Genomic DNA, 24,591 nt, shown 5'->3' on the forward strand with positions numbered 1-24,591 from the left:
AGCCCTCCTCCAGTTATCTGGCACTTCACCCGTCCTTAGGGATGTACGAAACCACTTACCTGTTTTGTAAGTGGCATCCACAGTGTGGGGGGAAGTGCTCCGTCCCTCCCCCTTGAATCTTCCCTGGCCAGCTCCGCTCCACGGTGACTCTGTGGAGCCGCTGGCCAGGTGCATCTACAGCTGGACATCCGTCTGCGGCAGGTCTGTGAATGCAAATGGCGCATAGCAGCTGCCATTTGTGTCCCCTCGCTGAGCCATGATAGGCTACATAAATATTTATGTAGCCTATCACGGCTCAGCGAAGGGATGCAAATGGCGGCCAGGTAGGCTCCGTTCCGGGGGGCTTCCACAGGGTGGTGGGGTGGGTTGCTCCATTCCGCCACAGATTTTGGGAGGCCAAATTCACTGGAATTCAGCCTCCCTGGGATCCGTGGCGGAATTCTCTAAAATCCCTTCCCGTCCTCCATGATTTCTCAAAGATAATAGACAGTGATTCTGAGAGTTCTTCTGCCAGTTCCTTTATTACTCTAGGATGAAGTTCATCTGGTCCTGGAGAGGTGAACTCATTCAAAGTAATTAGGTGTTCCTTGACCATACGCCTCTCGATCTCAAGCTGCAATCCTGCCCCTTCAGCCTGTACTTCGCCTTTGCTGGGGGGGGGGAGGGTCATAGACCATCTTTTGGGAGAACACTGAGCCAAAGTAGGAAATGAGCACCTCTGCCTTTTCTTTGTCATCTGTTATCATTTTGCCATCCTTATTTAATAGCTGAACAACCATTTCTTTCCTCTGCCTTTGACTATGTATGTAGCTGAAGAAAGCCTTTTTGTTGCTTTTAGCATCCCTCACTAACCTCAGCTTGTTCTCAGCTTTAGCCTTTCTGACACCATCCCTCCAATTCTGTGCTACCTGCCTGTATTCTTCCTTTGTTACCTGGCCTTCTTTCCATTTCCTATATGTTTTTTTTTTTGTTTGTTTTCAGGTCATCTCTCAGCTTTTTGTGAAGCCACACTGGCTTCTTCTGTTGTCTTCCACCTTTTCTTCTTGTTGGAATTGTTTGTAATTGTGCACTGAGAATTCCCTTTTTTATAAGCTCCCACCCATCTTGGACTCCTTTTCTCATTAGCTTCACTTGCCATGGGACCTCACTGATCATTGTTCTGAGTTTATTAAAATCAGCTTTCCTAAAATCCAGGGTATGCGTTTAACTACACTTAGCTTTTGCTTCCCTTAGAACCAAGAACTGAAGTATCAAGTACCAAGAAATCCTCCAACTTTTTTGTTTATTGTCTGTGGAGGTGAGGTCAGGTCAAGTCCGGTGAGGTCAGGACAGGTCCGGGGAGATCAGTTGAGGTGAGGTCAGGACAGGTCTGGTGAGGTCAAGTGACTGGAAGTTATGTGGGGAATCCCTGCAAAGGGCTTTACCCTTTTTACAAAAAAAAAAAAAAAGAATTTTCCCTATGACCTGAGGCTTACAGGGACCAACGGTGGGTGCACAGAAAGGATTTTATGGCCATATTTACGGAATAATTTACGTAAGTTTGGGGAGCCGGAAAAGAAATGGGAGAATCCAGGGCATGTGGACGGCGGATTGGGGTGGCCCTCGGCTCTGTGGAATCCTCGTGGAGCGGGACCACTCTGCGCAGATTCCGGTGGTGGGAGGAATGGATCACCTCCCCCCCCATGGATTCCCCACTGGAACGGATGGTGGGGAATCTGTACACCTCTAGTTTAGCTCAATTGGCTTGGAAGGGAAGCCTGCGTCACTGCAGGAACCAACAGTTCTGCTCAAGCTTGAGACTTTGTCCAAATCTGATGTACATCCCTGCTTTAAATGAATATCTTTAATAACTGCTGCCGCACTTACTTCTTGCCGAGTTACTTCTGTAACTTGCCGAGTTACTTCTGCAACTCTTAACCCCAGCAACATAACAATATAATAGGAGAAACACCAGACATATTTTTTAAATCCTTTCTTCTTATTAGTTTTTCCCTGTTATTCAATTCTGGCCTCAGCAGAATGATGTAGCACTTTGGGAAGAAGATACAACCCAGTAACCCAAAACTGGAGGCTAAGATAGAGAAGATCTCCACAGCTACCATGGATTGCCCCTTGGTGCTCAGGTAGGTTGGAACAAAAGACAACCAAACACTGCAAAACACCAGCATACTGAAGGTGATAAACTTGGTTTCATTAAAGCTGCCTGGCAACTTCCTGGCTAGAAATGCCACCATGAAGCAGATTAGAGACAAACTTCCCATGTAGCCCAGGACACAGTAAAATAAGATGACAGAGCCTTCATTGCATTCTGCTATAATCACTCCAGTCATTGACTGCATGTCGAAATCTGGGAATGGAGAAGTGGTTGCCAGCCACACAGCACAAATGCCCACTTGAATAAGGGAGCTGCAAAGGATCATGGAGTTAGCCAGTCTTTTCCCCACCCATTTCTTCATAGTGGACCCTGGTTTAGTAGCCATGAAAGCTACAACTACAGTGACAGTTTTAGCCAACACACAAGAAACAGCTACTGAGAAAATGATGCCAAAAGTGGGTTGTCGGAGAAGGCAGGTGACTTCCCCAGGTTGTCCAAGGAATAGTAAAGAAGAGAGGAAGCAGAAAAGGAGGGAGAGGAGGAGAGTGTAAGTAAGATCTCGGTTGTTGGCTTTGACTATTGGGGTGTCTTTGTGCTTAAAAAATGTTCCTAGTGTTAAAACTGTGATCAGGGAAAAAGAGACAGCAAGCAGCAAGAAGCAGATCCCTAAAGGTTCTGTGTAGGACAGAAAACTTAAAGTCTTGGGAACACATTGTGCTTGGTCCTTGCTGGGATACTGATCTTCTGGGCATCGAAAACAGTCATCCATATCTGAAAGACAGAAAGAGGACCCAGTTCAGTGCCAATTCCTGCATGACAGATGGAGAATTCTCTCACTAGTTCTCAGATGTCACTCATGTTGATATCTAGGGATTAATCTGGGGAAAATAAATAAGTGCTTCATCAATATTTAATCCTGATTTAATAAACATTCATCACATTTAATCTGAATAAATGAATTCCCTTCCTTTTAAGTCTTTCAGATTTCTCTTATGTATTTAGGTTTTAGGGGCCATTCACACCCTGCTTCTTATACGGAAGCTAATATTCATTCTTACTTGAAAGTCCTGGTTCCAAGAATGCTTATGGACATATGGCAATGCATTTTCATATCTCATCAATTATGCTAATACTCAGCACCAGCAGCATTAGCATGAACGACATTTGACTTCTATGTTTATGATAGTTGTGTTTATACATGCCAGTCTTAACTTCACAGGATTTTAGGATTTCCCAAAAGATAAACCCTGCTTGTTCCATGAGAATTACTTTCAATAATTGTGATAGTTCTGCTTTGTTTTCTTACAACACAATCATATTCATCTTTACTCAAAATTAAGTCCTACTATTCACTAGGGATGTTGGAGAATTCCGCCATGGATCTCAGTGAGGCCAAATGCCAGTGCATTCAGCCCCCTGAAATCCACGGCGGAATGAAGCCCCCCACCCCCCCACACCGCGAAAAGCACGTGAAATGGAGCACTTACCTGCTGCCGTTTGTGCTGCTTTGCGAAGGGCAGCCGCGTCTGCATTATGGCAACGATAGACTACGTAAATACTTACTTACATAAAGTAAGTAAGTAAGTATTTACTTACATAAATACTTACGTAGCCTATCATGTCTAACGCAGGAACATCATTTGCATCCATGCGGAGGCCGTCATAGGCTACGTAAATATTTACACAGCCTATCACGGCAAAAAGGGAACGCAAATGGCGGCCGTCATTAGGGATGTACGAAACTCACTTACCTTTGCTCTGTCCCTCTGCGCGGAGTCCTCGATGGGGCGGGAGGTGATCCGGCCCTCCCCCCCCCAGAATCCTCGATGGCTGGCTCTGCTCTGCGGCCAGGCCACGGAGCAGCCGGCCAGGGCTGTCCGCAGCCGGATTTGCGGCCACGGACAGCCTGGTGCAGATGCAAATGGTGGCCACCGGAGTGGCCACCATTGCCGTCCTTGCAGCCAGCCGTGATAGGCTATGTAAGTAGACTATCACGGCTAAAGTAAAAAAAAAAACCACGCAGCATGCGCAAATGGCAGTGGCTACAGCGGCCACCATTTGGGTGGCTTATTTTTCGCTGACTTCTCTTATGTCAATATTTACATAAGATAAAATGGTGAAAAAAAAGGGAAGCGCAAATAGCATAGTGGATGCTAAAATATTTACGTAGGCCAGAACGGTGAAAAATAAAGGAACGCAAATAGCATCCACTACGCTACTTCCGTTCCCCTTTTTTTCCCGCCGTTTTATCTTACGTAAATATTGACATAAGATAAATCGGTGAACAATAGGCCATGCAAATGGCAGCCGCCGTAGCCACCGCCATTTGCGAACACTGCGTGTTTTGTTTTTTTTATGTTAGCAGTGATAGGCTATGTAAATTCTTACGTAGCCTATTACGGCTGGCTGTAAGGACGGCAATGGCAGCGGCAGCAGCCCTGCGATCGCCGGCCAGGAGACCAGCCACCGCTGCCGCTGCCGAATCCGTCCCATGTAAGTGTCATCCTGGGGGGATTCTGTGGGGGAGCGGGGGGCAGGAGGCCATTCTTCCATGGATTCCAGGGGGCAGGATTCTAAAGAATCTGGCCTCACTAGAATCCGTGGCGGAATTCTCCGCCATCCCTAGCTGCCGTAGCCACTGCCATTTGCGTTCCTGTTTTTTTGCCATGATAGGCTATATAAATATTTACATAGCCTATCAAGGCAAACAACAGGGGTGCAAATGGCGGTCGCTGTAGCCATGCCATTTGTGGTAGAGATGTCAGAGAATTCCACCATGGATCTTGGTGAGGGTGAATGCCAGAGCATTCGGCCCCCCAACCTCCGTGGTGGAACAGCGTGCCACCCCCCTGCCCCCTGGCGGATCCCCCCTGGGATGAGACTTGCCTGGAGCGGATGTTCCGGATGGCGGCGGCTCCAGCGGCAGCTTCGGCGGTGGCATCTGGTCTTCTGACCAGCTGCTTTCGCCGCTGCCATTTGCAGTCTGTTCCCCCCCCCCTTCATGATAGGCTATGTAAAGACTTACGTAGTCTATCACGTCTGGGTTAAAAAAAAAAAACGCGTACGCAGATGGCGGTGGCTACGGCCGCTGCCATTTGTGTTCCTTATTTTCGCCGTCTTAGTCTACCTAAATATTTACATAGAGTAAGACAGTGAAAATAAAGGGGAACACAAATAGCATCACGCTATTTGTGTTCCCCTTTCTTGTCTTCGTCTTAGTCTACGTAAATATTTATTTAGACTAAGATGGCCAAAAATAAGGAACGCAAATGGTGGCGGCCATAGCCGCCGCCATTTGCGTGCGCGTTGTTACTTTTGTTCTTTTTAACCCAGACGTGATAGGCTACATAAGTCTTTAGGTAGGTGGAGTGCCTCCCCCCCCCAGCGGAACCCGGCAGAGCCAGGTAAGCATGGTTTTGTACACCCCTAATTTGTGTTCCCTTTTTTTTTTTGCCGTGATAGGCTACGTAAATATATACGTAGCCTATCATGGCAAAAGACAGGGACGCAAATGGCAGCGGCTATGGCGGCCGCCATTTGTGTCCTGGCGCAGTCCAGTGGCCGGATGTCTGGCTGTGGGTGGCCCCGGCCGGCAGCTCTGCAGATTCGGATGGTGAGAATTTCAGGGGGAGGGATGGAGCACCTCCCCCCACCGCGGATGTCCCTGGATGAAACCAGGTAAGTGTTTCATACATCCCTACTATACACAGTGGATTCATTGGAATGTAATCTTAATCTCACTTTTGAAGAAGAAGGATTCTTTGAAAACAGTGGGACAACTGTGAGTAAATATGCAGAGCGTTATGTTGTACATTTCTGAAAGCTGCCTTCAAAACAACCTGATAGACAGCAAATGAATGTGTGCATGACATTCCAGGAAGCACTGCATAAGAGTGGTTAGCATTTCCCGCCCCAAGTTGGCTTTGCTTTTACAGTCCCCCCTCCCCTCATGTTACTATCCATTCATTGGAATTGCATTATTAAGTTCATTAGTTCATTTCTTTTTCAATTGATTGCATTGGGAGACCCAGGCAGTTTAACACCCATGTTTTCTAGCCACATTCCATGAATTTTTCAGGCTTTTAGCTAGACATGAATGGCACTAGCTCAGTCAAATTTCAGACAAATTGGACAAAGTGTGCCCATTTTATTTATTTATTTATTTTATAAAATACTTTTTATTCTATTTTTTATCTTTATAAATGAAATAAACAGTACCAACAACCTAGGCATTATCTACTAGGTAATATATTATTACCTAGTTTCCAACAGTACAATACTCTTAGGAGGACACAGAAATAACGAAAAAGAAAAAAAGAACAGAAGAAGGAAAAGGAAGAAGAAAGCAAGAAAGAAAAATAAAAAAATATAAAAAGTTACTTAAAAGGATTAAATTTAAACTGCATTACTAGGGATGTACAAAAATCACTTACCTTTTGAGAAATTTGATTTGCGGTGGGGGGGAGGCGCACCGTCCCTCCCCCCAAAATTCTGGCAAGGGGAGGAGGTATCCCGTCCCTCCCCCCCAAAATTCTGGCCGGGGGGACGCGCCCTATCACTCCCGCTGCGGATCCTGGCTGGCCGGGACTGCAAATGGCGGCAGCCGTAGCCGCCGCCCTTTGCGTCCCTGCAGTCAGCCATGATAGGCTACGTAAAAGTTTACGTAGCCTATCACGGCTGAGTTAAAAAACAACAACTGCGCATACGCAAATGGCGGCGCCCATGGGCGCCGCCATTTGCATTCCTTATTTTGGCATGTCTAGTCTACGTAAACATTTAAGTAGACTACAGCGAAAATAAGGGGAACACAAATAGCGTAGACGCTACGCTATTTGCGTTCCCCTTATTTTCGCCGTAGTCTACGTAAATGTTTATGTAGACTAGACGTGCCAAAATAAGGAATGCAAATGGCAGTGCCCATGGGCTCCGCCATTTGCGTACGTGCGGGGTTTTTTGTTTTTTTTTAACTCAGCTGTGATGGGCTATGTAAACATTTACATAGCCTATCACAGTATTTTTAAAAAATCTAGCCGTGATAGGCTACGTAAATGTTTACGTAGCCTATAACTTTTTTTTTTTTAACTTGGAAATGGCGGTGGCAGCAGCCGGTCGGAAGACCGGCCGCTGCAGCCGCCGCCACCGAACCGCTGCCGAACTGCCGCCGGAGCCGCCGCCGCCAGGGAGATTCGCCCAAGGTAATTCCCGTCCCAGGGAGGGTGGGGGGGCAGACCATTTTGCCACCAATTTTGGGGGGCTGATTGTGCCCACATCCCTAATCGTGGTGGGGGGAGGTGTTCCATCCCTCCCCCCAGAATGATTGACTGGGGGGAGGCGATCCGGTCCTCCCCCCCAGAATCCTACCCGGCCGGCTCCACTCCTGCCATAGGGGCCGCCATTTGCATCCAGCCAGGCTGTCGTGAAAGGCTACATAAGTATTTACATAGCCTATCACACCAGGCAAAAAAACAAACAAACCACATACGGATATGGTGGCGGCTTCAGCGACTGCCATTTGCGTTCCCTATTTTTCACCGTTTTATCCTACGTAAATATTTACGAAGGCTATTATGGAGGGAAAAAAAGGGAATGCAAATAGCGTAGTGAGTGCCATTTGCATTCCTTTTTTTTTCTCGCCATAATAGCTTACGTAAATATTTATGTAGGCTAAAACAGTGAAAAAAAGGGAATGCAAATGGCGGCCGTCTTAACCACCGTCATTTGCGTACACGTTTTTTTTGGGGGGGGGGGTTGCTTGCAGTGATAGGCTACGTAAATACTTCCGTAGCCAATCACGGCAAACAGCAGACACAAATGGCGGCTCTGGCAGCCGGTCGAAAGACCAGCCGCCGCCACTGCTGGGACATCTGCCCCAGGTAAGCTTTGTCCTAGGCGGGAATCCGCGGGGGGGCAGGAGGTGGCAGGCCATCGGCCTCACTGAAATCCATGGCAGAATTCTCGGCCATCCCTACATTACACACAAACTTCAAGTATCATTCTACTTAAAAGTTATACCTATAACACCGGCAATATCACAATTCAGTACAGCTCAATATCATATCTTCAGTCTTATAGCAAGGGAGCAAGCCTACAATTCATTTACAATAACCATATATTGCCCTTCAATTAACATATAATATTAAAGCTTAACAATTTAACCAGCCAACAATATTACTAATCAAAATTTCATAATAATTATAGTTTTTGTTGTTTATTTGCTTCTGACTCTTCGTGACTTCATGGACCAGCTCACGCCAGAGCTTCCTGTCAGCCATTGCCACCCCCAGCTCCCCCAAGGTCAAGTCCGTCACCTCCAGAATATCATCCATCCTCCTTGCCCTTGGTCAGCCCCTCTTCCTTTTGCCTTCCACTTTCCCTAGCATCAGCATCTTCTCCAGGGTATCCTGTCTTCTCAAGATGTGGCCAAAGGACTTCAGTTTTGCCTTTAAGATCATTCCCTCAAGTGAGCAGTCTGGCTTTTTTTCCTGGGGTATGGACTGGTTTGATCTTCTTGCAGTCCAAGGCACTCTCAGAATTTTCCTCCAGTTGTTGTTGTTGTTGTTGTTCAGTCGTTCAGTCGTGTCTGACTCTTCGTGACCCCATGGACCATAGCACGCCAGGCCTTTCTGTCCTGCGCACTGTCCCAGAGTGTGCTCAGGTTCATATTCATTGCATCGGTGGTGCTATCTAGCCATCTCATCCTCTCCTGTCCCCTTCTCCTTTTGCCTTCAGTCTTTCCCAGCATCAGGGTCTTTTCCAGAGAGTTTTCTCTTCGCATTAGGTGGCCAAAATATTTGAGCTTCAGCTTCGGTATCTGTCCTTCCAATGAGCACTCAGGGTTGATTTCCTTTAGGATTTACTGATTTGACCTCCTTGCAGTCCAGGGGACTCGTAAGAGTCTTCTCCAGCACCACAGTTTGAAAGCATTACCTCCAGTACCACAGTTCAAAAGCATCTATCTTCCTTTGCTCAGCCTTCCTTATGGTCCAGCTCTCACAGCCATAGGTTACTACGGGGAATACCATTGCTTGAACTATGCGGACCTTTGTTGTCAGTGTGATGTCTCTGCTCTTCACTATTTTATCCAGATTTGTCATTGCTGTCCTCCCAAGAAGTAAACATCGTCTGATTTCCTGGCCACAGTCAGTGTCTGCAGTAATCTTTGTACCTAGAAAGACAAAGTCTGTCACTGCCTCCACGTTTTTTCCCTCTCTTTGCCAGTTCTCAATCAAGCTGGTTGCCATAATCTTTTTTATTTTTTTGAGGTTTAACTGCAACCCAGCTTTTGCACTTTCTTCTTTCACCTTCATCATGAGGTTCCTCAGCTCCTCCTCACTTTCAGCCATCAAAGTGGTATCATCTGCATATTGTATATTGTTAATGTTTTTTCCAGCAATTTTAACTCCAGCCTTGGCTTCATCAAGGCCAGCACATCGCATGATGTGTTCTGCATACAGGTTGAATAGGTAGGGTGAGAGTATACAACCCTGCTGTACTCCTTTTCCAATCTTAAACCAGTCTGTTGTTCCGTGGTCTCCTCTTACCATTGCTACTTGGTCATTATACAGATTCCTCAGGAGGCAGACAAGATGATTTGGTATCCCCATACCACCAAGAACTTGCCACAATTTGTTATGATCCACACAGTCAAACACTTTAGCATAGTCAATAAAACAGAAATAGATGTTTTTCTGAAACTCCCTGGCTTTCTCCAATATCCAGCAGATAGTGGCAATTTGGTCTCTAGTTCCTCTGCCTTTTCTAAACCCAGCTTGTACATCTGGCAATTCTCGTTCCATAGATTGCTGGAGTCTACCTTGCAAAACCTTGAGCATTACCATACTGGCATGTGAAATAAGTGCCACTGTTTGATAGTTTGAACATTCTTTGGTGTTTCCCTTTTTTGGTAAGGGGATATAAGTTGATTTTTTCCAATCTGTTGGCCATTCTTGTGTTTTCCAAATTTGCTGGCATATAGCATGCATCACACTGACAGCATCATCTCACAAGATTTTAAACAGTTCAGCTGGGATAACGTTGTCTCCTGCTGCCTTGTTATTAGCAATGCTTCTTAAGGCCCATTCAACCTCACTCTTCAGGATGCCTGGCTCTAACTCACTGAACACACCATCAAATCTATCATTATAAATAATGATAGTAATAATAAAAATAAAAGGAAGGAAATTAAAAAGGATAAGTAATAATAACAACTTTATGTTATCTGCATTTTACATAATGTGATTTCTAAATCTACATATGAATGTATACATATCTATACACACACAAACAGGAATTTTTATTATACAGTAGATCATGGCTCCCCTTCATGGATCACTGCCTTGTTGTGGCAAAGGGGCTTGCGAAACTCAGTGAAGCCATAAGCTATGCCATGCAGGGCCACCCAAGTCGGATAGGTCATGGTGGAGAGTTCTGACAAAATGTGGTCCACTGGAGAAGGAAATGGCAACCCACTCCTGTAAGAAAACCCCATGGAACGTATCACAAGGCTAAAAAATATGTTGCTGGAAGATGAGCCCCTCAGGTCGGAAGGTGTCCAATATACTATTAGGAAAGAGCAGAGGGAATTTCCAAGTAGCGCCAGAAAGAGTGAAGTGGCTGGGCCAAAGCCGAAAGGACACTCAGCTGTGATGAGTCTGGTGGTGAAAAGAAAGTCCGATGCTGTAAAGAACAATATTGTTTAGGAACCTGGAATGTAAGGTCAATGAATCAACGTAAGCTGCAGGTGGTCAAACATGAGATGGCAAGATTGAACATTGACATCTTGGGAATCAGCAAACTAAAATGGACAGTAGGGATGTACGAAAGTCACTTACCTGGTCTCGCAGCTTGCTTTGCGGTGGGGGGGAGGCACTTCGCTTCTCCCCCCGAAGTTCAGGCTGGGGGGGGAGGCTTCCCGCCTCACCCGATCGAAATTCAGGCCGGGGAGAAGCACCCCGTCTCCCCGGCCACGAACTTCAAAAGAAAAAAAAAAGAAAAAGCCCCGTGATAGGCTACGTAATGATTTACGCAGCCTATCATGGCTAGATTTTCAAAGTCAGCTGTGATATGCTACGTAAACCGTCATGTAGCCAATCATGGGTGACTATGAAAAAAAAAAAGCACGTACGCAAATGGTGGCGGCCCTTGGGCGCGCCAGTAGCGTTTCTCTAGTTTGACACGTCTAGTCTACGTAAAGATTTACGTAGACTGCGGCGAAAAAAAGGGCAATGCAGCGTTGCCCTTATTTTCACCGTAGTCTACGTAAATCTTTATGTAGACTAGACGTGCCAAATAAGGAACGCTGATGGCGGCACCCATGGGCCGCCGCCATTTGCGTACGTGCTTTTTTTTTTCCAAAGTCACCCGTGATAGGCTACGTGACGATTTACGTAGCCTATCACAGCTGACTTTGCAGATCGAGCCGTAATAGGTTACGTTAATCATTACGTAGCCTATCACAGGTTTGTTTTTTTTTTTAATTCAGCTGTAATGGCAGCAGCAGCAGCCGGTCGAAAGACCGGCTGCCGCCCCCGCCCCCAGACGAAAGCCCGCCGAACCGTCACCGGGACACGCCACCGGGAGGGACATTTAGAGGAGGTAAGTCCCATCCCAGGGGGGGGGGAGTGGCAGAAAATTTCACCGTAGATTTTGGGGGGCCGAATGCGTTGGCACTCGCCCCCCCGAAGTTTCGGGGAGAAATTCTCCCCCATCCCTAAACAGGCATGGGCAAATTTAATTCAGGTAATCATTATATCTACTACTGTGGGCAACAATCCCTTAGAAGAAATGGAGTAGCACTCATAGTCAACAAACGGGTGGGAAAAGCAGTTCTGGGGTACAATAGGGATGGGGGAGAATTTCTCCCCAAAACTTCAGGGGGCCGAGTGCCAAAGCATTTGGTCCTCCGAAGGTTGTTCGGGGAGAAATTCTCCGCCCCCCCGCTGGGATGGGACTTACCTTTCACAAATGTCGCTCCCAGCGGTGGGTCCCGGCGGCTGTTCGGCAGGTCTTCGTCAGGGGCAGGGGCGGCAGCCGGTCCTTCGACCAGCTGCTGCAGCCGCCATTACAAGAAAAGTAAAAAAAAAAAATGCCGCTGTGATAGGCTACATAACGATTTACATAGCCTATCACAGCTAGATTTGCAAAGGCAGCCGTGATAGGCTACGTTAATCGTCACGTAGCCTATCACGGGTGACTTTAAAGAAAAAAAAAAGCGCGTACAGCTAATGGAGGCCCCCATAGGGAGCCACCATTCGCGTTCCTTATTTGGTCCCTGTAGTCTACGTAAAGATTTACATAGAGTACGGCGAAAATAAGGGCAACGCAAATAGCGTTGCCCTTATTTTCACCGTAGTCTATGTAAATCTTTACGTAGACTACAGGGACCAAATAAGGAACACGAATGGAGGCTCTCTATGGGGGCCGCCATTTGCGTATGCGCTTTATTTTAAAAAAAGTCACCCGTGATAGGCTACGTGATGATTAACGTAGCCTATCATGGCTGACTTTGCAGATCTAGCTGTGATAGGCTACGTAAATCATTACGTAGCCTATCACGGGGCTTTTTTTTTTTTACTTTTCATTTGAAGTTCGCGGCCGGGGAGATGGGGCGCTTCTCCCCGGCCTGAATTTCGGCCGGGTGAGGCGGGAAGCCTCCCCACCGGCCTGAACTTTGGGGGGAGAGCAGCGAAGCGCCTACCCCCCACCGCGAAAAGCTGCTAGACCAGGTAAGTTACTTTCGTACATCCCTAGGGTACAAACTCAAAAATGATAGAATGATCTCAGTACGAATCCAAGGCAAACCATTCAACATCACAGTAGTTCAAGTCTATGCCCCAACCACTGAGGCAGAAGAAGCTGAGGTTGATCGGTTCTATGAACACCTTCTAGAAGTAACACCAAAAAAAGATGTCCTCTACATCATAGGGGATTTGAATGCCAAAGTAGGAAGTCAAGAAATCACTGGGATAACAGGCAAGCATGGCCTTTGTGTACAACATGAAGCAGGGCAAAGGCTAATAGAATTTTGCCAAGAGAACACACTGCTCATAGCAAACACTCTTTTCCAACAGCACAAGAGGTGACTCTACACATGGACATTACCAGATGGTCAATATCAAAATCAGATTGATTATGTACTTTGCAGCCAAAGATGGAGAAGCTCCATACAGTCAGTACAAACAAGACCTGGAGCTGACTGTGGCTCAGATCATGAGCCGCTTCTTGCAAAATTTCAGCTTAAATTGAAGAATGTAGGGAAAACCACTAAACCATTGAGGTATGTCCTAAATCATATCCCTTATGAATATAAAGTGGAGGTGAGGAATAGATTTAAGGGATTATACCTGATAGCCGAGTGCCTGAGAAACTACGGATGGAGGTCCATAACGTTATTCAGGAGACAGCAACTCAATCCATCCCAAAGAAACAGAAATGCAAGAAAGCCAAGTGGCTGTCTGACGAGGCTTTACAAGTAGCTGAGGAAAGAAGGGAAGTGAAAAGCAAGGGAGAAAGGGGAAGATATAGCCAACTGAATGCAGAGTTCCAGAGAATAGCAAGGAGAGACAAGAAGGCCTTCTTAAATGAACAATGCAAAGAAATAGAGGAAAACAATAGAATGGGAAAGATAAGAGATCTTTTCAAGAAAATCAGGGATCTCAAGGGAACGTTTTGCGCAAAGACGGTCATGATAAAGGACAAAGAAGGCAGGGACCTAACAGAAGCAGATGACATTAAGAAGAGGTGGCAAGAATACACAGAAGAATTATACAGGAAAGATCTTAATGTCCCTGATAGCCATGATAGTGCGGTCACTGAACTTGAGCTGGACAACCTCGAGAGTGAAGTCAAGTGGGCCTTAGGAAGCATTACTAACAACAAAGCTAGCGGAGATGACAGTATTCCAGCTGAGCTATTTAAATTCCTAAAAGATGGTCCTGTTAAAGTGCTGTACTCAATATGCCAACAAATTTGGAACACTCAACAGTGGCCACAAGACTGGAAAAGGTCAGTTTACATTCCAATTTCAAAGAAGGGCAATGCCAGAGAGCGTTCAAACTACCGTACAATTGCACTCATTTCACATGCCAGCAAGGTGATGCTCAAAATCCTACAAGCTAGGCTTCAGCAGAATGTGAACCGAGAACTACCGGAAGTACAAGCTGGGTTTCGAAGAGGAAGAGGAACTACAGATCAAATTGCCAACATTCACTGGATGATGGAGAAAGCAAGAGAATTCCAGAAAAACGTCTATTTCTGCTTCATTGACTATACTCAAGCCTTTGATTGTGTGGATCACAACAAACTGTGGCAAATTTTGAAAGAGATGGGGGTACCAGACCACCTTACCTGTCTCCTGAGAAACCTGTACAAGGGACAAGAAGCAACAGTAAGAACCGGACATGGAACAAGTGATTGGTTCAAAATTGGGAGAGGAGTACGACAAGGCTGGATATTGTCACCCTGCTTATATAATTTATATGCAGAGTACATCATGAGAAACACTGGGTTGGATGAATCACAGGTCAGAATTAAGATTTCCGGGAGAATTAACAACAACCTCAGATACGCAGACGAGACCTCCCTAATGGCAGAAAGTGAAGAGGATCTCAAGAGCCTCTTGTTGAGGCTGAAAGTCGAGAGTGAAAAAGCTGGTTTGAAACTCAACATTAAAAAAATGAAGATCATGGCATCTGGCCCCATCCCTTCCTGGCATCTAGAAGGGGAAGAAATGGAAGCAGTGACAGATTTTACTTTCTTGGGCTCCAAGATCACCACAGCCAGTGACTGTAGCCATGAAATTAAAAGACACTTGCTCCTTGGGAGGAAAGCTATGGCAAACCTAGACAGCATAGTAAGAAGCAGAAACATCACCTTGCCGACAAAGGTTCATATAATCAAAGCCATAGTTTTCCCAGTAGCAACGTATGGCTGTGAGAGCTGGACTATACGGAAGGCCGAGTGCCGAAGAATTGATGTTTTTGCACTGTGGTGCTGGAGAAGACTCTTACGAGTCCCCTGGACTACAAGGAGGTCCAATCAGTCAATCCTAAAGGAAATCAACCCTGACTGCTCATTGGAAGGACAGATACTGAAGCTGAAGCTCAAATATTTTGGCCACCTAATGCGAAGAGAAAACTCCCTGGAAAAGACCCTGATGCTGTGAAAGACTGAAGACAAAAGGAGAAGGGGATGGCAGAGGATGAGATGGCTAGATAGCATCACTGATGCCATGAATATGGACTTGAGCGTGCTCCGGGAGAGAGCGCAGGACTGGAATGCCTGGCGTGCTATGGTCCATGGGGTTGCGAAGTGTCGGACATGACTTAATGACTGAACAACAACAAATATCATGTCTAATGTAAAAAACAAACAAACAGAGGAAGTAAGAAAAAAATAGAGCAAAGAAGGGGGGTAGATGTAAACAGTCCTCTGGACTGGCGTACTGCCCATAACTTATAACCCAACTAAATCCTAAGAAGAATGATAATTGAAAAGTTCCCAGCTCATGAGGCTAGGAAAAATATCTCCCATGCCTTACTTTGAATGCCAGCTAGCCAAGGCTCTGCCATTTCATGGTTTAAAAACTGTTTCATCTGGCCTTCAAAAAGAATGCAAAATATAGCAGGATATTTGATATGATATTGCAGATTCATTTGCCTTGCCTGATTTCTTGCCTGGTAAATTGCCTTCTTTTGTCAGCGATTTCTACAGTGTAATCCAGAAATAACATAACTTTGTCTCGTGTCTGCCCCCAAAACAGTTCTCCCACTTCCCTTGCCAAGTCCAAAATATGATTTTTTTATGGAAACTCTTGCCAATTGAACTATAAAAGTTTAGGCAGTCCCTTTGGTGCCACGAACTGGACCTGGAACATGGTATGCATGCTCAATATCAAGTAAATAATCAGATGGAAGAGTGAGTAGCTCATGCAGAAATTTATCCAAGAATTTAAACAGACTTATATCAGCAGGCAGATCTCTGATACCAAGGATCCGCAGTAAGTAATTATACTTACTTGCTTTCTTTATGGAAGAGGAGGATGGCAGCACCAAGGGGAAGAAAAAAGCTGCAAGACCAACACCAACTCCCCCAACCCCTCCCTTGGCAAAGGTTTCTAGAGGTGCCGGAGATGTAGAGGAGTTGCTGGCTCTGATAAAAACTTTGTCTTCTCAATTAGCAGAACAGGCTAAGAGCATGGATACAATCCAAGATTCTATTACTAACCTTCAAGGGGCTGTGGATCTAATGAATAGTTCTTTAAAAACGATGGAAGTGAAGGTTAAAGCTCTCCAAGACCAGGTGTCTGCACAGGAGATGGCTGTGCATGCCTCCCATAGTATCCTGTCTGTGAGAATTTCCCAACTGGAGGCATATACTCATAGAGCAAAAAAAAGTGTGCCCATTTTAGAAGCAATTTCAACAACTTAAAAAGGCATGAGTCCTACAGGATTCCCTTAGATTTTAGTAAAACACTCAGCTGACTTTGGTTTATATACAAATAGCATGACATCTTCAGGATCTCTACCATCATGACCCTTCCCTCCTCAGCATCCTGTATAATGGGCTGCAGAATTTCACTCAGATTGAGCAACGAAAAGATGTATAAACTAGGAGTGCACGAAAGCCACTTACCTGGTCTCGCAGGTAAGTGGTTTTCGTGGTGGGGGGGAGGCGCTTCGTTGCTCTCCCCCCGAAGTTCAGGCCAGGGGGGGAGGATTCTCGCCTCGCCCAGCAGAAATTCAGGCCGGGGGGGAGGCTTCCCACCTCACCTGGCCGAAATTCAATCCGGGGAGGAGGCGCCTCGCCTTGCCCGGCCGCAAAATAAAAAGTAAAAAAAAAAAACGCCCCCGTGATAGGCTACGTGACGATTAACGTAGCCTATCATGGCTAGATCTGCAAAGTCTGCCATGATAGGCTACATAAATCGTCACGTAGCCTATCACGGGTGATTTAAAAAAAAAAAAAAGCACGTACGCAAATGGCGGCCCCCATAGGGAGCCGCCATTCGCGTTCCTTATTTGGTCGCTGTAGTCTACGTAAATCTTTACGTAGACTACGGCGACCAAATAAGGAACATGAATGGCGGCTCCCCATGGGGGCCGCCATTAGCCATATGCGCTTTTTTTTTTCTTTTTTTTTTAAGTCACCTGTGATAGGCTACGTGACGATTTACGTAGCCTATCACGGCTGATTTTGCAAATCTAGCCATGATAGGCTACGTTAATCGTCACGTAGCCTATCACGGGGGCGTTTTTGTTTTTTTTTAACTTTTATTGGAATGGTGGCGGCGGCAGCCGGTCGAAAGATCGGCTGCCGCCCCCGCCCCTGACAAAGACCCGCCGAACCGCCGCCGGGACCTGCCGCTGGGAGGGACATTCGGGAAAGGTAAGTCCCATCCCGGGGGGGGGGGTGCGGGGGGCAGGGGGTGGAGAATTTCTCCCTGAAACGTCTTCGGGGGGCCGAACACGTTGGCGCTCGGCCCCCCGAAGTTTCGGGGAGAAATTCTCCGCCAACCCTAGTATAAACAAATCTACATATTTACACTTGTTTTGATTAATCAGATGACTAACTAGGCAAAGGGTGACAAACCCACAATAGCAATTAAACATGACTAAACTTAGTCATCTGCTCTGAAATGAAAGAGAAAGAGAAAGAGAGAGAGAGGGAGGGAGAACCTGACCTACCTGTCATGTTTGAAATCTTCCCTTCAGGACATGGAGTACAATCATAGCAGCAAAACTTTTCCCCTTCCTTGCTTTTCTTCTGATTACCGTGGTGGCAGTGTCCATTACATACTGAAAGGGGAAGCACCTATTCACAAATATAAGAAGAGTTATGGTGGGATATATATATTTTTTTTTTAAAAAAATATAGATTTCAATTGTTTACTGCTCAGCCCATGAAAACATAGATGGCCTGTGAAGAAATTTTATCTGGATTTCCCAGAGTCCTGTTCCATTCAAGCATGGCATGGAAAATATTGATCATGTTTAATTTGTGCAGAAAATGTAATATCATTTTCAAAATAGGAATAGAGATATTTGGAGGGATGGCGGAGAATTTTTCCCCGAAACATCGGGGGGCCGAGCGCCAACGTGTTTGGCCCCCCGAACAAGTTTCAGGGAGAAATTCTTCGCACCCCCCTGCCCCCCGCACCCCCCCTGGGATGGGACTTACCTTTGCCGAATGTCCCTCCCGGCGGCGGGTCCGGCCGGCGGTTCGGCGGGTGTTCGTGCATGGCGGGAGCGGCAGCCAGTCTTTCGACCGGCTGCTGCCGCCACCATTCCAATAAAAGAAAAAAAGAAAAAAATGCCCCGTGATAGGCTACGTGACGATTAATGTAGCCTATCATGGCTAGATTTGCAAAGTCAGCCGTGATAGGCTACGTAAATCGTCACGTAGCCTATCACGGGTGACTTTAAAAAAAAAAAAGCCCGTACGGATAATGGCGGCCCCCATAGGGAGCTGCCATTCCCGTTCCTTATTTGGTCGCTGTAGTCTATGTAAAGATTTACGTAGACTACAGCGACCAAATAAGGAACGCGAATGGCGGCTCCCTATGGGGGCCGCCATTAGCGTATGCGTTTTGTTTTTTTTTTAAGTCACCCGTGATAGGCTACGTGACGATTAACGTAGCCTATCATGGCTGACTTTGCAGATCTAGCTGTGATAGGCTACGTTAATCGTCACGTAGCCTATCACGGGGGCGTTTTTTTTTTTAAAAAAAAAATGGAGTTCGCGCCCGGGCGAGGCGGGAAGCCTCCCCCCCGCCCTGAATTTCGGCTGGGGCGATGCGGGAAGCCTCCCCTCCCGGCCTGACCTTCGCGGGGGAAGCAGCGAAGCGCCTCCCCCCCACCGCGAACAAGCTTCGACGACAGGTAAGTGACTTTCGTCCACCCCTAGATATTTGGTACTTGAACATTTCATTTAGTTTTTGAAATTACTACTCAACACTGACTTAAGAGTTTTAATAACCATTATGGGATATTAGTAGGCCGCAAATGACTTTTCTGGTAATTGAATGAACCGTCTGGAGAAGGATGAGTACTCCAAGAAAACTTGAGTTCCATACCTGGTTAAAAAGACTGTGCCATATAACTATGTCCTCATGAATGCTGAATACTTTTCCTTCAGGAGCATTGGGATCAACCATTCCAACTTTCACTCTTTGGAAGGAGGTATTGGGAAATGTGACCATATTCATGATATCAAATCCACCTTCCAGTTCCCACCTGTCATTAAAGGACACTGTTTCTCCAGCTGAGTTGTTAAATGAAAAGCCTTGAAGAAATGGGTGGAGCTAATCGGGAATGAAAAAAAAAAAGCTCAAGTAGAATTATTATTATTATTATTATTATTTCACAAGGATGTTCTTTTCTTTCTCAGAGAGCAATACAAACTGTGGCGACTAGGAAACTTACTTACAGTGTTCAAACAGGAGTTGGTGACATATGTAGGTGTTACAAAGGGCTTGATATCTAACTTACTTATACAAGTGGATTTTAGTATCTGAAATAGGCATAAATGACCCACTCTGGGTGGAGTGGGAAACACACCTTTTAATTCATATAGAAGAAGAAACTTGGAATGCATTGTGCGATAAGTGTCAATTTAAAACAATATCAGTTAATTAATGTTGAAACTGACCCTCAGATGGCATCTCACAACAAATAAATTATCCATTAAGAGCCCAGGGGCATCCCTGGAGTGCTGGAGGGAGTGCTCAAAAACATGAATGTATCTGCATATGTGGTGGGTGTGCTCTAAGGGAATTTTTTTAGGGGAAGTTAGTGTTTGAAGAGATTAGTTATATAAAAGGACTATGGGTTCACCATATTTAGCCCTGTTAAATTTATATCATAAAATCATAGAATAGTAGGGTTGGAAGGGGCCTACAAGGCCATCAAGTCCAACCCCCTCTGCAATGAAGGAATCCAACTCAGAGCATCTCTGACAGATGGCTGTCCAGCCTCGTCTTGAATGCCTCCAGTGTGGGAGAGCCCACTACCTTCCTAGGTCATTGGTTCCATTGTCGTACTGCTCTAACAGTCAGGAAGTTTTTCCTGATGTTCAGCCGGAATCTGGCTTCCTGTCACTTGAGCCCATTATTCTGTGCCCTGCATTCTGGGATGATCGAGAAGAGATCCTGGCCTTCCTCTCTGTCACAATGTTTCAAGTACTTGAAGAGCGCTATCATATCTCCCCTCAGTCTTCTCTTCTCAAGGCAAAATATGCCCAGTTCTTTCAGTCTCTCTTCATAGGGCTTTGTTTCCAGTCCCCTGATCATCTTTGTTGCCCTCCTCTGAACCCTCTCCAGTTGGTCTGCATGCTTCTGAAAATGTGGTGCCCAGAACTGGACACAGTACTCCAGATGAGGCCTAACCAGTGCTGAGTAGAGGGGAACTAGTACTTCTTGAGATTTGGAAGCTATGCTTCTATTAATGCAGCCCAAAAAAGCATTTGCCTTTTTTTGCAGCCACATCACATTGTTGTCTCATATTCTGCATGTGTTCGACAACAATTCCAAGATAGCTTGTAGTGTTGTTGAGCCACGTATCCCCCATCTTGTAACTGTGCATTTGGTTTCTTTTTCCTAGGTGCAGAACTTGGCATTTATGATTTATCCCTATGAAATTTCATTCTATTGTTTTCTGCCCAGTGCTCCAGTCTATCAAGACCACTTTGAATTTTGTTTCTGTCTTCCAAAGTATTAGCTATCCCACCCAGTTTTGTGTCATCTGCACATGTGATCAGCATTCCTTGCACCTCCTCCTCCAAGTCATGAATAAACATGTTGAAGAGCACTGGTCCCAGGACTGAGCTCTGTGGCACACTGCTCATTACCTCTCTTCACTTTGAGAAGATTCCATTGATAAGCACTCTTTGATTCTGATTCTGTAGCCAACTGTGGATCCACTGGATCATTGTTTCATCTAGCCCACTTTCAGCTAGTTTGCTCATCAGGATATCATGGGGCACTTTGTCGAAAGCTTTGCTGAAGTCGAGGTATATTATGTGTACAGCATTCCCATAGTCCACAAGGGAGGTTACTTGATCAAAAAATGAGATCAGATTCGTCTGGCAGGATTTGTTCTTGACAAATCCATATTGGCTTTGAGTAATCACTCCATTGTTTTCAAGGTGCTTACAGATGGATTGCTTTATGATCTGCTCCAGAATTTTCCCAGGGATTGATGTCACACTGACTGGTCTGTAGTTCCCAGGTTCCTCCTTTTTACCCTTTTTAAAGATAGGGACAACATTAGCCCTCCTCCAGTCATTGGGCACTTCACCCATCCTCCATGATTTCTCAAAGAGAATAGACAGTGGTTCGAGAGTTCTTCTGCCAGTTCCTTTATTACTCTAGGATGCAGTTCATCTGAGCCTGGAGATCTGAACTCATTCAAAGTAATGAGGTGTTCCTTGACCATATGCCTGTCGATCTCAAGCTGCAATCCTGCCCCATCAGCCTGTACTTCACCTTTGCCAGGGGGCTCATAGACCCTCTTTTGGGAGAAGATTGAGCCAAGGTAGGAATTGAGCACTTCTGCCTTTTCTTTGTCATCTGTAATCATTTTGCCATCCTTATTTAATAGCTGAACCACCATTTCTTTCCTCTATCTTTTACTATGTACGTAGCTGAAGAAAGCCTTTTTGTTGTTTTTAGCATCCCTCACTGACCTCAGCTCATTCTCAGCATTAGCCTTCCTGACACTATCCCCTATATATCCAATATATAGGATTGGATGTCAATCAGCAAAGAAAGGAGCTGGTGAACCTCTTATAGTTAGTGGCAAGATGGTTGACAAACACTGGAAGGATTGTAAAGCCTGCAGATTGAAAGCTGGTTCCAGGGAGTATGGCAGATAACTCTCCTTGAGAAATTGACACAAAAGTTAAGGATAGCCCAAGGGCAATTAAATAAAGATAAACTTGAAGATGTATGGGTACAAATTTATTTAATTTGTAAATACTGTAGAAAATGGTTGCCTGCCTTTGTTGGCATATACAGGGCTTTGGAGAGTGTAGATCTAAAGAAATGAGCCTCCCTTTCTAACATCTCTGAAATGAAACTGGGTCTGTCAATGGGGGATCTAGGAATAAAGATTTGTGCATAATGAATGAATGTTTATTAAATAAGTGAATTATTAATAAATACTTAAGAACCAGGTAGAAATTGAAATGGTAATGTATATTGTTTGATACATGTAACCAAAACATATGTAACCAGAACTAAAGAAAATAATATTTTCAAAAAGGAGAGTTGAAAGAAGTTAAAAAAAAAAAGATAAAAAATAATGGTGTTTCCATATTTCTTTAAAATAGTAATTTTCATCTAATAGACATCAAGTACGTACATCAAGCTGATCCGACATAGACAATAGAGAGTTTGAACTGCATTGTAGAAGACATAATTTTTAGTCTCCAAATATATGAAGAATTATAAACCCACAAAATATTGTCAATGCATAATATGGTCAACTCCATTTATTCTGTTATTCATCGTGGAGAGAGCTGGGTGTAGTCTCACCACTCTCTCTCTCTCTCTCTCTCTCTATGTATGTATGTATATATTTATTACCTGCCAACGTTGTAGACCTGGAAGTTCAGCCATTTTAACCATCACTATTGCTCTGTGTTTGGATCTAGATGACAACATGGCATGCAAAGCATGAGCCACCGCATAGACAGCATTATAGACATTGTAGCTGTGGCCAGTCATGGCCATTTCAAAGTGAGGCCCAGGAAGGCTCTCCAGCCTCTCTTCCCCGGAACATCTTTCACTTTCCATTACTGGCTTTCCAGGATTCGGAAGTAAACAGTCAAATGCTTGCTCCCAGAAGATGTTGAGAAATCCACCACCTTGGGCAGAGTAAGGGTTTATGTTCTGAAGAAAATCCTTGAACCCTACAACATCTTTTGAGTGAATTGTAAAGGAAAGAGCACCATGGAAAACGTGAAGATCCCAACCCTTTTGAAGGCTCAATAATATGAAATCAGTCTGAGATGTCATGATCCACACCTTTCTCAGTGATGCATTTCTCATATTTCCAGGATCTTGCAGAAGTATTACAGAACACAGAAATGTAATTGTCAGAGAGTCTCCATAGATGACAATCGTACTGGTCTTATTGTCTGTTAAAGGTACATAAATACTGAATGCTATATCCAAAATGTTTTTGAAGTTATCTATATAGACTAGTTGTGGGATTTTTTGGATGTAGGCTGAACATATTCCATTTTTGGAAAGCAATGGTTCCAAGGTCTGCAAGAAATGTTCTCCACTGTTAGTATCAATTGTAAAGAGCCCAACCCATGTCCATCTGAAATGCTTAAGCAAGTGGACAATCCCAGTGTACTGATGGGATTCATTTGGGCTCATGCAGTAAAATGAAGGGACCAAAGCGGTATTCATCTCTTGAGGGGCAAATGAGCCGTACGTTAGCTAAAATAAAAAGTACAGTTATTGTTGAGATAAGTTAGGTAGAATTTATTTATCTGCCTGTTCCTAATTATGCAACAAATATCTGATGAAGCAATGTGTATGTTGGGAGAGAGTTGAATTCAAGGACTTGTTTGATCGCATTTTCTCATGCTATGGGAATATGGACAAATTTCTGGGATGATTATGATTAAGATTATGAGGCTAAGGATGAGGATGATGTCAAAGCACTCTCCTGTGAACTACTGAAATACTCACAAAGTGAAAAAAGTAGAGTGTAATTTCCTATTTCCCATGCACTGCTCCTACCTGTGGAATCTTGTAAAAACTTAAAATGTCTGCCAGATGAAAGGAGGTTTCAGAGCCAAGCCCCCCAATGATGGCCATGAGGTTTTTCTGTTTGCCACATTTGTAGCTGGGGACAAATCTGTGTGATTTGAAGAGCAGGTCCAGAGTAGCACGATATGTCATCCTTGCATCGTAGCAGCTGTCATATATGTGGAACCCAAGTGTCACATTGGGCAAGATGTTGGGATCCCTGTTGATCTCCTTCACAGCAAATGCCAAGGCAAGGACATGCTGGTAGAACTTTGTGACCATGCTGCAGATAGAGTTAATACACTCTCTCAGAATTCTACAGTGTATGATTGTATCACAAAACTGGAAATCTCATTGCTTTAGACAGTGAGAAGTATATCCTTTTATTTGTTATTGATGTTTCTCTGCTAATAAACACATTTCTATTCAGCACAGGTTTATTTTATGATTTATCGGATACTAGCATTTCTGCTCTGCCTGCTCTAGTGTCATTTCTGTGAAATGATTTAGGGAAGTCCACACCCTCATGATGTATTATACTTTAATGCTTGTCTCTGGACAGGGTGGATTGTATTGCCAATCCTACTTCTTTTAAGAAGAACCTAAAAATATTCTACTTCCCCACCCCGCCCCCACCCCGCCCCCACCCCCCAACCCAGCACTGCCTTATGTCCCAGAAGACTCTTTGTTAATTTGCTACCCTAGGAAGGGAACTTGAGAAAGCTGGCAAAAAAGC

General features: G+C 44.9%; 1 protein-coding gene across 1 annotated transcript; it reads right to left on the reverse strand.

Annotated features, from left to right (window-relative positions):
• Positions 1–1,913: 1,913 nt before the first annotated feature.
• On the reverse strand, positions 1,914–24,137 carry LOC146342910 (vomeronasal type-2 receptor 26-like). Its single transcript, XM_084808074.1, has 5 exons — positions 23,847–24,137; positions 22,677–23,540; positions 19,167–19,394; positions 17,779–17,905; positions 1,914–2,866 (listed from the first exon to the last, which is right to left on the reverse strand). Exons 1-5 carry the CDS (start codon positions 24,135–24,137, stop codon positions 1,914–1,916), a joined length of 2,463 nt encoding a protein of 820 aa, XP_084664200.1.
• Positions 24,138–24,591: the final 454 nt, after the last annotated feature.

Source organism: Heloderma suspectum, chromosome 6 (assembly GCF_057233095.1).
Source record: "Heloderma suspectum isolate Gila_16-S chromosome 6, 16-S_ref, whole genome shotgun sequence".
In the NCBI taxonomy this organism is placed as follows: domain Eukaryota; kingdom Metazoa; phylum Chordata; class Lepidosauria; order Squamata; family Helodermatidae; genus Heloderma; species Heloderma suspectum.

Excerpts from the sequence above, each read along its gene's own strand:
- LOC146342910 (XM_084808074.1), bottom strand. The coding sequence starts at position 24,137 with ATGGTCACAAAGTTCTACCAGCATGTCCTTGCCTTGGCATTTGCTGTG. Across the intron at positions 19,395-22,676 it reads CAGGTCTACAACGTTGGCAG|CTCCACCCATTTCTTCAAGG; the intron begins GTAATAAATATA and ends ATTCCCGATTAG. Across the intron at positions 2,867-17,778 it reads GAAGATTTCAAACATGACAG|ATATGGATGACTGTTTTCGA; the intron begins GTAGGTCAGGTT and ends TCTGTCTTTCAG.